Consider the following 13538-nt stretch of genomic DNA (forward strand, 5'->3'; position numbering starts at 1 on the left):
ACTTGTATATTCTGTTTCAGTTTGACTTCAAGTCTAGGATAAACTAGTATGAGCTAAGAATCTGTTTTCATTAGGCAGCTTGCTTACTTGACTTTCCCTTAAGCCAGAGAGCCAGTCCCACACCTATAAGTAGCTTCCTTTAAATCTCCCTCTATAAACTCGTGATCTTGATCATAAACCACCCTCTCCGTAGTTTTGTCTACCTGACCAACAACTCCGTCACTGACTATTCCTCAAGTTGGACTACCCCTATAATCAGTAATCTCGCCAACCCACCTGACCATTAATTCCCTCCCATAAAATACCAGTCGCTAGGCTTTACCCTGTAACTTCAATCCATTAGTCAGCCCTAACTCACTTGCAACTTTCTGGCATACCCTTTCAGTCCACTTTGAAGAAATGGTGATATATATACCTTCTTCCGACTCTCTGACACCACCACAATATCCAGAGGATTGAGAGGTCATGGCAAGCCTTCTGCAATCCACCTGGATCCAGTAGCTTTTTTTTTGCTTTAATCATACCTGCTGCTGATCAGTTTAACTCCCTCCGCTACTACATTTCTACGACCTCTCCTTCACACTAAGACTATGGAAGCATTCCCTTCATTGGTAAAGAACAATAAGTACACAGTCAGTGTTCCAGCTACATCTTCTTCCATGCACAGCTCACCTTCAACCTTGACTCACACATTGACGGTGACATTTGAATTTTCCTTTAAGTTAACTTCCATTCTCTTCTTAATATTCTCCATTTGCTCACTCTTTCTATATTCTCTCTCAGCTTATTACATACATTAAGCAACACACACAAAATGCTGGAGAAACTCAGCAGGCCAGGCAGCATCTATGGAAAAGAGTACAGTTGATGTTTCGGGCTGAGACCCTTCAGCAGGACTGGGGAAAAGGATGAGGAGCCAGAGTTAAGAAAGTGGTGGGGAGGGAAGGAAGAACCACAAGGTGATAGGTGAAACTGCGGTGGGGGGGGGGGGGGGGAGGGGTGAAGTAAAGAGCTGGGAAGTTGATTGGTGAAAGAGATACAGGGCTGGAGAAGGAGGAATCTGATAGGAGAGGACAGAAGGCCATGGAAGGAAAAAAGGGGAAGGAGCACCAAAAGTGAGGTGATGGGTAAGCAGATAAGATGAGAGAGGGAAAAAGGAATGGGGAATGGTGAAAGTGGTGGGGGGATGGTGGGGGAATTACCAGAAGTTTTAGAAATCAATGTCCATGCCATCAAGTTGGAGGCTACGCAGATGGAATATAAGGTGTTGCTCCTCTAACCTGAGTGTGGCCTCATTGCGACGATAGAGGCAGCCATGGACTGACACGTCAAAATGGGAATGGGAAGAATGGAAAGTATTAAGCTAGGTTCTCACTGGGCTTGCATCATAGGACTTTCTTTATCTCCTTTGTTTTCCAGAGAGTTCTGGTTTAGATTTTCTCACCTTTCACTTCACTGATATATTCCAGTTTTATCCACGATTATTTGGTTCCTCTGTCCTGGACAGTTTCCTATTTGTCCCATTAAAATGAACCCTCCTTTCAATCAGGAAGCTCTATTTTGTGGTTTTCCTTGCCTCTCTCCATTACTGATCTACAGCTTATGACTAGAACATCATTGTCACTAGGTGCTCTCCCACAAGGATATCGGTGACATGGCCCACTTCAACCCCAGAACTGGTTCCCACAATTTATCATTTTACACGATGTCAGAAATTAATTGATCAAGAAAATGTTCCTGCCTAAATTTCTGAATGTTCTTCCTTTCTGTGCACTTCCTGTTAAAGTGAAACCTGTCCATCTTGAAAATGTCTTGGCTATCTCCTCTCTTTCTTTCAGTTCAAATGGAAGCTCTAGACTATTTACTTCCTTCACTGATGCTGCCTGACCTGCTGTGTTCCTCCAATGCTTTGTGTGTAGTGCTAGATTCCAATCTCTTGTGTCTCCTCTTGAAAATATCTTTCCTGCTCAAAACTGCAATGCCCTAAGGACCTGAAACCACCCTTCATGTTCCATCTCGTTAGCTACACATTCATTTACAATACCCTTCTACTTCTATTCTCTTTATGGCTGAGAGAGTAATACAGAGATTGAGTCCTACTTACCTCATTCTTAACTGCTGAAAATCTGACTGGACTACCTCTTAGTGCCCTCTCCACACTGATTTTACAAAGATATACCACAACTTCTGGTTCCTTCCCTTCTGCCACTCAGAATACATTATCCTGTTGTTTTGAATTAGCTTCACAGGTTACAGGTTTAATGCAGCACACCATGCAGACTCATATTCGCAGTTTGCTTAAAATGTGTGTGCTCCAAAACAAGTGAAACCCCTGTGACCAGTATGTTCCTACACTTGGCTGTTCTCTACTTTACCCCCTTTAGATAGGTAGATAGATAGATACTTTATTCATCCCCATGGGGAAATTCAACTTTTTTCCAATGTCCCATACACTTGTTGTAGCAAAACTAATTACATACAATACTTAACTCAGTAAAAAATATGATATGCATCTAAATCACTATCTCAAAAAGCATTAATAATAGCTTTTAAAAAGTTCTTAAGTCCTGGCGGTTGAATTGTAAAGCCTAATGGCATTGGGGAGTATTGACCTCTTCATCCTGTCTGAGGAGCATTGCATCGATAGTAATCTGTCGCTGAAACTGCTTCTCTGTCTCTGGATGGTGCTATGTAGAGGATGTTCAGAGTTTTCCATAATTGACCGTAGCCTACTCAGCGCCCTTCGCTCAGCTACCGATGTTAAACTCTCCAGTACTTTGCCCACGACAGAGCCCGCCTTCCTTACCAGCTTATTAAGACGTGAGGCATCCCTCTTCTTAATGCTTCCTCCCCAACACGCCACCACAAAGAAGAGGGCGCTCTCCACAACTGCCCTATAGAACATCTTCAGCATCTCACTACAGACATTGAATGACGCCAACCTTCTAAGGAAGTACAGTCGACTCTGTGCCTTCCTGCACAAGGCATCTGTGTTTGCCCTATGTTATCAAATTGATGCCTACACTTCAGGTCATCATCATTTCTTTTTATCTGTAATAATAAAGATTGATTGGAGAATGGCACACATCTTGAAGATTCGTGCTTTTCCTGCCCTTTTGACTATGGCTGAAGGATGGTCACCTCCTGCACCATACAATCCTGGAAATTGTCATTTTCTTTCTCTCTCCCGCTCTCTTAGAAATCTGAACATTCAGCCTTGTCAGCCGGAGGCACTTCCTCCAAACAAGGTCCGCCAAGACATGAATTGTGCTTAAATTGTCACATGATTCCGGAATTGTAGGCAGGATCTGAAAAATCTTCTACTTCTTATCTGTTCTCATTTTTGATACGTTTGTTATCAATTTGTTTCCTCCATTGTATTCCTCCACAGATTGTAAACATCACCTCACTTTGAAGTTTTAAGTTTATTAGAGGTTGAATAATTGTTAAATTATTATTTATTTAACTTTGTGAATTTCTTTTAGTGCCTCTCGTCCTACTTCAATGACTTCCCTTACTCAAATTACCAGTATTTATGGTGTGTCTAAGTTGCACCTAGTGTAAGTTGCAATCAGTGTAAGCATAATGTGGGAAATTTTACTGGGGTTTACAAAATAATAAGAGACATAGATAGAATGAGTAGGAAAGAGCTATTTCTATTAGAAAGGTAATTGGCTAGAGAGAGCCAACTTGAGAAAATACAGGGACTGAAGGGGAATTGCTGAATAAGATTTTCAGCTGAAGAGTGGGGTGCGCAGGGGACCCAGTGAATGAAACAATAGTATAGGCATATACCCAAAATACATTAAAAGTTCTAAGATTAACATTTCACACACTAAAACCTAAAGGCAATGGGATCAGCAATATGGGAATAGACTGAGTAGCTCTTTCTTGTCTGCTGTGCATTCAATACGCCAAATGGCTTTGTTCTATGGTATAAGAAACGGTACAGTGATTAAAATTTTTAGGAAGTGATAAATAGTATGAAGGAACACATTCATGAATAATGGAATTTGTGACAACATAGCAAGATTATTAAACAATTTAACAGGAAACAGATTTGATAAAAACTATTAATTACATCAAGATTACTGAAAATTACACCCACGAAAAATTGTTCATCTCATATGCCAAAAATAGTTTTCTCAACAATTACATTTGTGGTGTATATGATACATGATCAGCTACTAAATATAAACTCATGCAAATTCCATTGTGATCTACTGATCGATTGGTAGAATATTTGCTGAAGCTTTTATCTTTTTGACCACATTCTACAACTAAAATTCTGGGTACTGAGTCAAAGCAAGAATAAAAAACAGACATAACTAAATTCATCAACACTCTCATCTTCCTACTCTCAACGGCAAGAAATTAAAGCTGCTGATTAAGTTATTATCATCACTGAATTGGTGACAGTTTAGGGACATAATAATGTGTAGCAAATTTCCTATAAAATCTCTAATTAAATGGTGAAAAATTGACAGTTCTCAGCTTGTTTAGTTTACAAAGGAATGCAGTTTGTGTTCTATTTGAAATAAAACATTTCTGTACTGGGGCCAACAAAGAATTAAAGATTCAAAGTACATTTATTATCAAAGAATGTATAAATTGTACAACCTTAAGGTTTGTTTGCTTACAGGTAGCCATAAAGCAAAAAAACCCCCAAAAAATAAAAAAAATAAAAGATTAACACCCGATGCGCAAGAAAAGGGGGAAAAACACAAATTATATGAACAATTGAAGCAAGCAGTAATGAGTTCGGATCTACCATTCACCCTAAATGAGTTAACTACAAACTCCTCAAATTTAAGGATTACACTTTGTACTTACACTCCCACTCAACTTTATTTGCTGTGGGAAACACATTTATGGGTTTGTTAATGGGCACAACAACTGATTGTCTTTGCAAGTACAATTTATGCCCCATTCCATGTAATTAAACAGGGAACAGTTTTGGATTTTTTTTTAAGCATCTGCAAGGGCAAATTGGTCAAAAACAAAAGACTGCTGCTGATGCTGGAACTATGTAAAAAGGAAACCCTGAAAAAACTGGGCATACTGACCAGGTCAGGTGACGTTGACTTGAAAGATTGATTATGTTTCTTTTTCTACAGATCCTGCCTGACCTGCTGAGTATTTCCAGCATTTGTGCTTTTATTTCAAAAAGCATTAACTGTTAATGCTGACACTTTGATTGTGGTCTGTTAATAAAAAATAATGTAATACAAATTAACCTTGCATGCAGAAAAACAAATTAAACTGGGGCAGGGATCAGCACCAGTGGAGATGCAATAACATTAGCAAGGAAATTCTGGGTGAGTTGTTGTGGTGGTGAAGGTGGTAGGGAATTCAAGATTTGACTTCACTATGATTGCCAAGGATCAGCTGCATAGTACAGTGTGAGGAAGGGAGAGAGCAGTCAAGTCAGCCATACAATCGGTAGCTGAAATGAGGATATACAAAGTGTTTATTTGTACGTGGCAGTTTGGGTGGAGTGGAGCTAGTTTAATTGGGTACCTTCATTATTAGTTGTAGGGCAAGGTTGGTTGGATTGAGTCATCTTAAGGCAGTCAGTAGTTGAGTTTAGGAACATAATCTAAAGTTGGGGTAAGAGGGATTATGCAAGTAGAAAATAGTTGTGTATGGGTCTCACAGTAAGGGTCCTGACTTTGGGGCTATAGTAAAGGGCAGAATATACCCCAAGCATTTACAAATAAATAATTACTTAAGGGGACCTACCTGCTATGCTGGTCTGGGCAGTCAGGCTCCCTATAAGTTACAATGAGAAAGGCTTTATAGGAGCTGCAAAGGCCTGCTCTGCTGCAAGTAATGTAAGCTAAGTGTATGTAACTGAAGATTATGAAGTGTCAACCAGATATATCTTACACAGCATTGAATGTGACTGTACATGTCAGGGCTTCTCCATGCACGAGCATCGCAATCACATGGAGAACCAAGGTAGTTCAATCTCTAGTTAAATGCTATTCCATAACTTAAATAGATAAGGAAAGATAGCAGGGATATTGACTGATACAAAGACATGGTTTCAGTTTTTTTCCTAATAAATTATGTTTTATATTAAAATAAGATTCCATATTTAATGGAAGACCCTCTACAGCTCCATGATGACAAAATCAAACCTGGGTCAAACGCTAAAAAATACAAGCACCTTTCCTGAAACAAAACCTGGATAACTTCCTGATACTGTTTCTAAACACTGGTTGAGAAAATAAGTGCTTGCTTCAGCTGGATGAATGACCATTGGTTTGGATGTAGTATTTTTGTCTCCATCTCAAAAACTGGACTCAAGCACAACTGAATACAAGAATAGTATTTTACAAAGATATCCATGTCTGAGCAATGAAGCGGTTGTCTTTTTCCCCCAAGTTCAGTACATTCTATGGTGTTGAGACTGTTGAGCTTTGGTTCTTAATGGGATGGTTGGAAACCACCAATGAAAAATTGAATTTGTTTAGAAATACTTAGCCACTTACTCCACCAGACCCAAAATAAAATGGTAAGTCTCAAATGTACCTTCCTGCTTCTAGACTTGTCTGAAGTCAGTGTCTCAATTGACTGATTTCGAGTAACCTTCACCAGCTAAAAAGTTGGACGTGGAGATGAGTATGGAGTTTAATACAAGCATTTTAATAAACCCAACTGCCAATTTCTGTTGCATTTTCCTGCTATCCCCATGAAGCATGTGTAACATAAGCTGAAATTGGATTTTGCCCCAAAACAGCTACTGTCCACTTTTCAGACAATAATACCTAATACCTCATCTAGGTTCCCCCCAGGGCAGAACACAACGGATGGTTAGAAATAACACGATGATACATCAATATCATCTGCCTGCAGAGAAATAAGGAGACAATAGCATAATTTTTTTTCCTGTTATCTACATCTATAATATTACTTTCTGTCAATTAACAACTAAGCAGCAATTTCCCCCGCTGCCTCCAACACCATCAATTGTCAATGGTGGGAAGAAGAGGGGAAAGGGAAGGGGCAGCGGAGCAAGTGCACAAGAATAAAGTTACAATGTTGGCTACTACACAGACAAAACTTTTATACAGATTTCCTGCAATAATTATCTGATTGATGCAAAGATAATACTGTGCTGTAACTACAATAAATGGAAGGAAATTATCTACCATTTTGATATTTACCATAATTCATAACAAACCATGATGATGTTATCTAGACTATGCTAATAATTATGGAATGTAAATTAAACTATTAGCTACAGCAGTTAAACATCTTTCAGCCCATGTATTGTATTTTAGATTATGTGCCATTAGCCAAACTGTTCACTTCAATATGGTATTTATCTGGATTCACTATTGTGTGTTGTTCCATTTTAACACTATATTCTTATGCATAGGGAAATTCAAATCAGTATTTTATAAATGAGAAGTCAGGATGTAAAATGTACAAGAGCCATTGTTAGAGAAAAAAATTTGAAGTACCAAGCATGCTGCCAAACTGTACTCCCCACCCAGTTATCAAACACAGGATACAACGAGGTTTGTTTACTTCTTACAATTGAATGCATACCAAAAAGGTCCCTGCACAGCTCTGTTGTCAGGTCAATAATTAGTGTCGAAATACTGAAATATCCAGATAAACTTGTACCTCACTTCCCTCCCTCAAATACTTGTCAAAGGTCTACTTTCCTTCCCGAGGTTACTCCCCATTAGTGTTATGTAAATTGTCAGTTATGCAGTTTCTTGATTATGGTTGCGGGAGTAACCCTTCACATCTACAATTACACTTTAAGCACACAGAACAGCTTTGGTGAATGGAAAATACAGCCCACGTGAATATTTCACGACAGTGTGCTCCAACAAAACATAACTGTACTCCATGCTGCTAACTCAGCAGATCAAATTATAGGTTAACACAATATGACATAATCAAGAAAAACACAATGCCTAACATTTGATAATGACAGAAGCTTTTATTGCTAGGCTTCAAATAGAGTGGTAAGGATTAAAAAAAACCTTTGATGCCTTTTAAAAGAAAGCTATATAAAGTAACAACAGGGGGTTATGGCTTGTAAACCACAGGAGAAAAGCTAAGTAATTCCTATTCCACTTTTGATGGCTGTTAGAAATTCTATTTAAAAAAATCACCAGAAGGAGAAAAATCTCATGAGGTTACTCATATCCTGCAATCATGCATAATGTGCTTCAAAAGTTGGTTTTCTACCAATTCTGTTGATCAATTTCATCTCTTTCAGACTCTTTTTCTCCCCATAATGTTTACATCTGAGGTGACTCGGTGACAAGAGCTGCATGGGCATGAGCTGTAGATCTGTCATGTTGATTTATGAGTGCATCAAACTACAACTTGTCCAAACTGAAGCCCACAGTTCATTAATTAGAGTATTGTGACTTTAAAGACTATATTCAGAATGTAAGATTTTAGTATTTGCCTTATATGCTCTGAAATATGCATCTAAAAGGAAAAACTGAAATTTGTCTATCTTATGACAATGCAATAATCATTCCTTTGTCCATCACGAAGTCTGCATCCCAAAGTCATTAATGTACACTGAACTGCAGCTGATGAGTGAGCCTCTCTAAATTAGAATACAGAAAGGAAACAAAGCTGAGAAACCAATGGAAAGCCTTCACTACAGGCATATCTCACAATCACATGTCTCTCCTCTCTCTGCCATTTCCATTTTAATTACCTTTTATTACTTATCAATATGTATATATAAATATAGGGACATACATACCTCTTTAGCTGATTTTCCAGCATGTTGTTGCTGTAGAAGTTGAAGATGTAACTGTTCCTGCTGTTTCTTATAAAATTCCTGAAGCTGTTGCTGTTTGTGAAAAACAAAAAAAAATTAGAAAAACATTCAAAACATTTTCCCCGCCATGACAGCAACTTCCAATTTGAAAAGAGATACGCAGGCACATCCTCTTATCAACACTTACCCGACCTTTTGGATTGAAGCGTGCCAATAAATCCCTCAGTGTATGAACTATTCTTAGTATTATCATTTCAAAACTAATCTTTAAAATGAACTGATGAAAACATGCCATTTTCCACACTACGTAATTAAAATATGGCAAGATGTGACCTTTGTCTGTATGAAGGAAGCCAAAAAATGTCCTTGCTGAGAATACATGGTTATTCACAGACCAGTCAATGTAATAATTCAAGGGAGTAATTATTAGCAATTTTCTAAACAGGTCACTCAAAAGTGATCCGTAAGCAAGAGCAGTCAACCTCCTCTAATATATCGAGCACAAGGGCAGAGAGCCAGAATTAGTTGCGTTATTTCAGGAGCTGTCTCAATGAAAAAAAACAAATTCAATTAAAATCTGCAGTTGACAAAAGCTCCATTTTTTGCAGTGATGTTAAGTCACTTTTCAGAATTAGGTTTATTATCACTGACATAAGTCTTGAACATTGTTGTTTACTGGCAGCATTACAAGGCATCAAATTTGTTATAAATTACAAAGTAAATAAATATTGCATAAAAGAAATAATGAAGTTCATGGGCTATTCAGAAATCTGATGGCAGAGGGGAAGACACTGTTCCTATGTTGTCGAGTGTGGGTCTTCCGACTCATACACCTCATCCCCAATGGCAGTAATGAGAACAGGGCATGCCCCTGATTGTGAGGTCCTGAAGCTGTCTTCGAAGGTGAAGAGGGCTGTGCCCGTGACTGAGCGACTGAGTCTACAAAGATCTATAGCATTTTGGGATCCAGTTAATTTGAGTTTCTATACCAGACTGGGATGTAACCAGCCAGAATGCATATAGAAGGGAGACAGAAAATGTAGTTGAGTCGTGCCACAACAACCTCTCTCTTGAGGTCAGCAAAGACAAAGAGCTGTTTATCAACGATAGGAGGAGGAAGCCACTCCTCATGAGGGGAGCAGCAGTGGTGAAGTTCAGTAGCTTTAAGTTCTTTGGCATTAACATATAAGAGGAACTGTCCCAGGACCTCTTCATTATTGTCATCACAAAGAGGAACAACAGCACCTATACTTACTTAGAAGTTAGTGCAGGTTCAGTATGTCTACAAAAACTAAACTTGCATAGATTCATAGAGATTTGTAACTGGTATGGAAAATGTGCTGACTGGCTGCAAATCCTACAAAAGGTACTGGATTTGGCCCATTATATCACGGGTAAAACCCTCCCAACCACTGAGCACATCCACATGAAACTTTGCTGTAGAAAAGTAGCATCCATCATCAAAGATCCTCACCACCCAGGCCATCCTCTTTCTTGCTGCTGCCATCAGGTAAAACGTACAAGTGCTTCAGGTTCTCAGTATTACCTTTTATTTGCACAGTTTGTCTTCTTTTGTGCATTGGTCATTTGCCAGTCTTTGTCTGCTTATGTATAGTTGGTTCATAAATTGAGAATGCTGTACATCTGCAGAAATTTACGTTTGCCTTTGGTGACAAACCAATTCTCCTCAAACTCTTAATGAAGTAGAGCAACTGGCATGCCTTCATAGTGATTGCATCATTGTGTTCCAACCAGGAAAGATACTCTAAGCCTAGGAAATTGAAGCTGTTTACACTTCCTACTGCTAACCCCTTAAAGAGCGTGTTCTCCTGACTTCCCCCTTCTTGCGTAAACAATCAACTCCTTGGGCTTGCTGAAGTTTAGTGGGAGGGGGTTGTTGTGACACCACTCAACCAGCAAGTCTATCACGCTCCTGAATGCCTCCTTGTCACCATCTGAGATCCTCTCAACAACAGTGGTGTCATCAGCAAATTTACAGATGGATTTGAGACAGGCTTAGCCATGAGTGAAGAGCGTAGAGCAGTGGGCTAATCACACATCTTAGTGGTATATCAGTGCTGACTGTCAGTGATGAGAAGTTATTTCTGATCTCCAATGACTGTAGTCTTCTGATAAGGATGTCAAAGATCCAGCTGCAGAACAAGGTATAGGGGTCTAGGATTTGAAACTTACTGATCAATTCTGAGGGGATGATGGTGTTAAATGCTGAGTCATAATTAATTAACAGCAGCCTGATGCATGTTTTACTGTTATCTAGATCTTCCAATATAGAATGGAAAGTCAGTGAAATTGCATCTGTGATGGACTGGTTATGGCGGTAAGCAAACTGCTGTGTGTCCACGAACTTGCTCAGGCAGGAATGAATTCTAGCAATAACTAATCTTTTGATCAGCGAAGCCAACATTCATTCACTCTAACACATTTTCGAGTCATGCTGCAACAAGGAAAACATTTTTTCCAAAAGGGGCTATCAGTCTGGGAGAGGGACTGAAGCTGCCCATAATATCCAAAAGGCTTTGGGACATGTAGTATTGATTATTGCAGAATTGAAGCTTGTAAAAGAAAACATTGCACAATACATGTTGACAATCAGCTTAGTTTTAAAGTCAATTGCATTCATAGGCTGAATACAGAATCTTAATCTAGTGATGCCAAACCCCTTTCTAATAGAACACAGGATCATTTGTAATATTTAGTACAATTTCATGCAATTGCTAATTTGTATACTAATTGGGCCTAACAAGGTTCTCCAGAGTAATGTTCAAAATTATGGGCCTATTTAGAATGTTTGTCTAATTATTACAGTAAATACTTAATGAACAGCTTGAATGTGGAATGATACATAAATGTATTATATAAGTAGCTTTATGGCATGACACGCTGGTAAACCAATGTACTGAATCATGAAAGGAAGAGGATTACATTGAGGCCGATTCATCTCATAGCAGTGGATTTACTAACTCAGATGTTTAAATTGAACAGAACACGTGCAGTGCCACTATGAAGCATTGCTAATAAACAAGACTGAAAGCACTTTACTATCTGTAGTCCAAATTTATGAACTGTCACTGGCACAGTCTTATCTTCACCTTGATCAAAATGCTGGAGAAATAACACAAATAGTGCCAAAAATGCACAAGAAGAGTTAAGCAAAGAATATTCACAATATCTGTATAAGTGATTTTTGGCTGTATTTATTTATCTTATTTATTATTGGTTGGGCATGATAGATACCCAGGAAGATAAAAGCTAGCTTATCCTACAGTAACCTCACAAAAAAAAGTGTTCTGGTTCAAATGTCCATAACTGGAGCTAATATCAAAGATGCTACATGTTCTCAGCAGGGCAGTCAGGATGACTGTCTGAATTTAATGTTGAGGGGATTTGGTGAGTACAATTGGAGAGATCTCTTTGACTCTATTACAACATGCTACATTTTAGAACATGATGGCATGAATTCAGTCCTCAGAAGACTGAGTATCACCATTGTGAAGCTCAGATCTATCCAAGTAAACTGCAGAGCTCAGCCTTTGATTCTGCTTCAGGTCTGATATAACTTCTGCAGTACAGGAATAAAATGAATTATGCAAGTAATATGTAGGCACTTTGTATTGTGGGTATGAGCTCAACAGGATGAAAACTTCCTTGTCTATTGCTTGGAGCATTGTTATAGCCAGTGTTTTGTTAAATACCACGCTGCATTATCAACTTTGTTCCAAATGCAAACAAAAGTTGTACCATAGTCAAATCAACCATCAATGTTTTAGCTGTTTTTAATTAAAGTATTGATAAAAACTGCCCTATTATGAAGATTGGTGTTTCATACAGGAAGATCCTGAAAATCTACTATTGCTTTTATTCTTGGAATACTTGCAAAACTGCAGGAAAAAGTAAAAGAAAAAAATCTACCAAACAGAAAACTACCAAATGCAAGACTCTGTTATAAAGGGATCGCTTGACGGTCTATGACTTAACCATAAAAAATTAGTCAGGTGTAGAAAAGCTCATCAAGTCCAGCAAAATATCTGAATCAGTACAAAGTTTAGGTTTATTCATTGTTGATGTAGGCTGAATTGTATAATGTTATCCAATAATTATGTGTGGAAATTGAATCTTTTTACTCAAATCATCACCAGGTTAGATCAGGCTAGCGTAATTTTTCAGTTAAATTGGCTGGGACTTTTCTGTGCTCAATTCACCAGAGCGTGACCGACATTTCCTCAGCTTCAGTTGCACAGCTATTGACGTCATTATGCCATTTCGTCAGTAGCCATTTCCACAATTACCATAACAAACTGGTGCATTTTATGCGCAATTTGTGATCTTCCTTGAGCAGTCAACCCTGTTGATGATCGGCAAGGAGCTGAGAATAAGTGTCTCCAGGTGATAATCCATATTCAACCCAATTGATTTGCCAAACTCAATTCCTATTGTACAATATTTATACCAAAGCATCAATATGCATTCCTCAATGACTGCAGAATTTCTTTTCTGTATCTTAACATAGGGTGCTCTGATGGCTACCAGCTGATTAGCACATACTTTAGAGAATTGCAAGGCCAACATTGAAACAGGGCTCAATCAAAGCTTTGGACTGCAATGGCGAATATTTCAGTTTTCCCCTTCTTTTGTGCTTTCTCTCATTTTCGTAGTAATATTTCCTGTAGCTGGTCTGTTCTGACCACACTCTGCATCCACTGACAAGAGCAACAAGTATTTATGCTCAATAACAGTGCCTGTGTAGACAATG

At 38.5% G+C, this 13538-nt stretch overlaps 1 protein-coding gene across 8 annotated transcripts in view; it reads right to left on the minus strand.

The window, feature by feature from the left end:
- Positions 1–13538, minus strand: part of foxp1b (forkhead box P1b) — a 528108-nt gene that overhangs the window by 101686 nt on the left and 412884 nt on the right. For all 8 annotated transcript variants that reach the window (XM_073072380.1, XM_073072379.1, XM_073072378.1 and 5 more), the window contains one exon: positions 8750–8839. In XM_073072380.1, the coding sequence (XP_072928481.1) occupies positions 8750–8839 (90 nt within the window). The remainder of the gene's footprint in view (positions 1–8749; positions 8840–13538) is intronic.

The sequence above is a fragment of the Hemitrygon akajei genome, chromosome 19, assembly GCF_048418815.1.
Source record: "Hemitrygon akajei chromosome 19, sHemAka1.3, whole genome shotgun sequence".
Lineage (NCBI taxonomy): Eukaryota > Metazoa > Chordata > Chondrichthyes > Myliobatiformes > Dasyatidae > Hemitrygon > Hemitrygon akajei.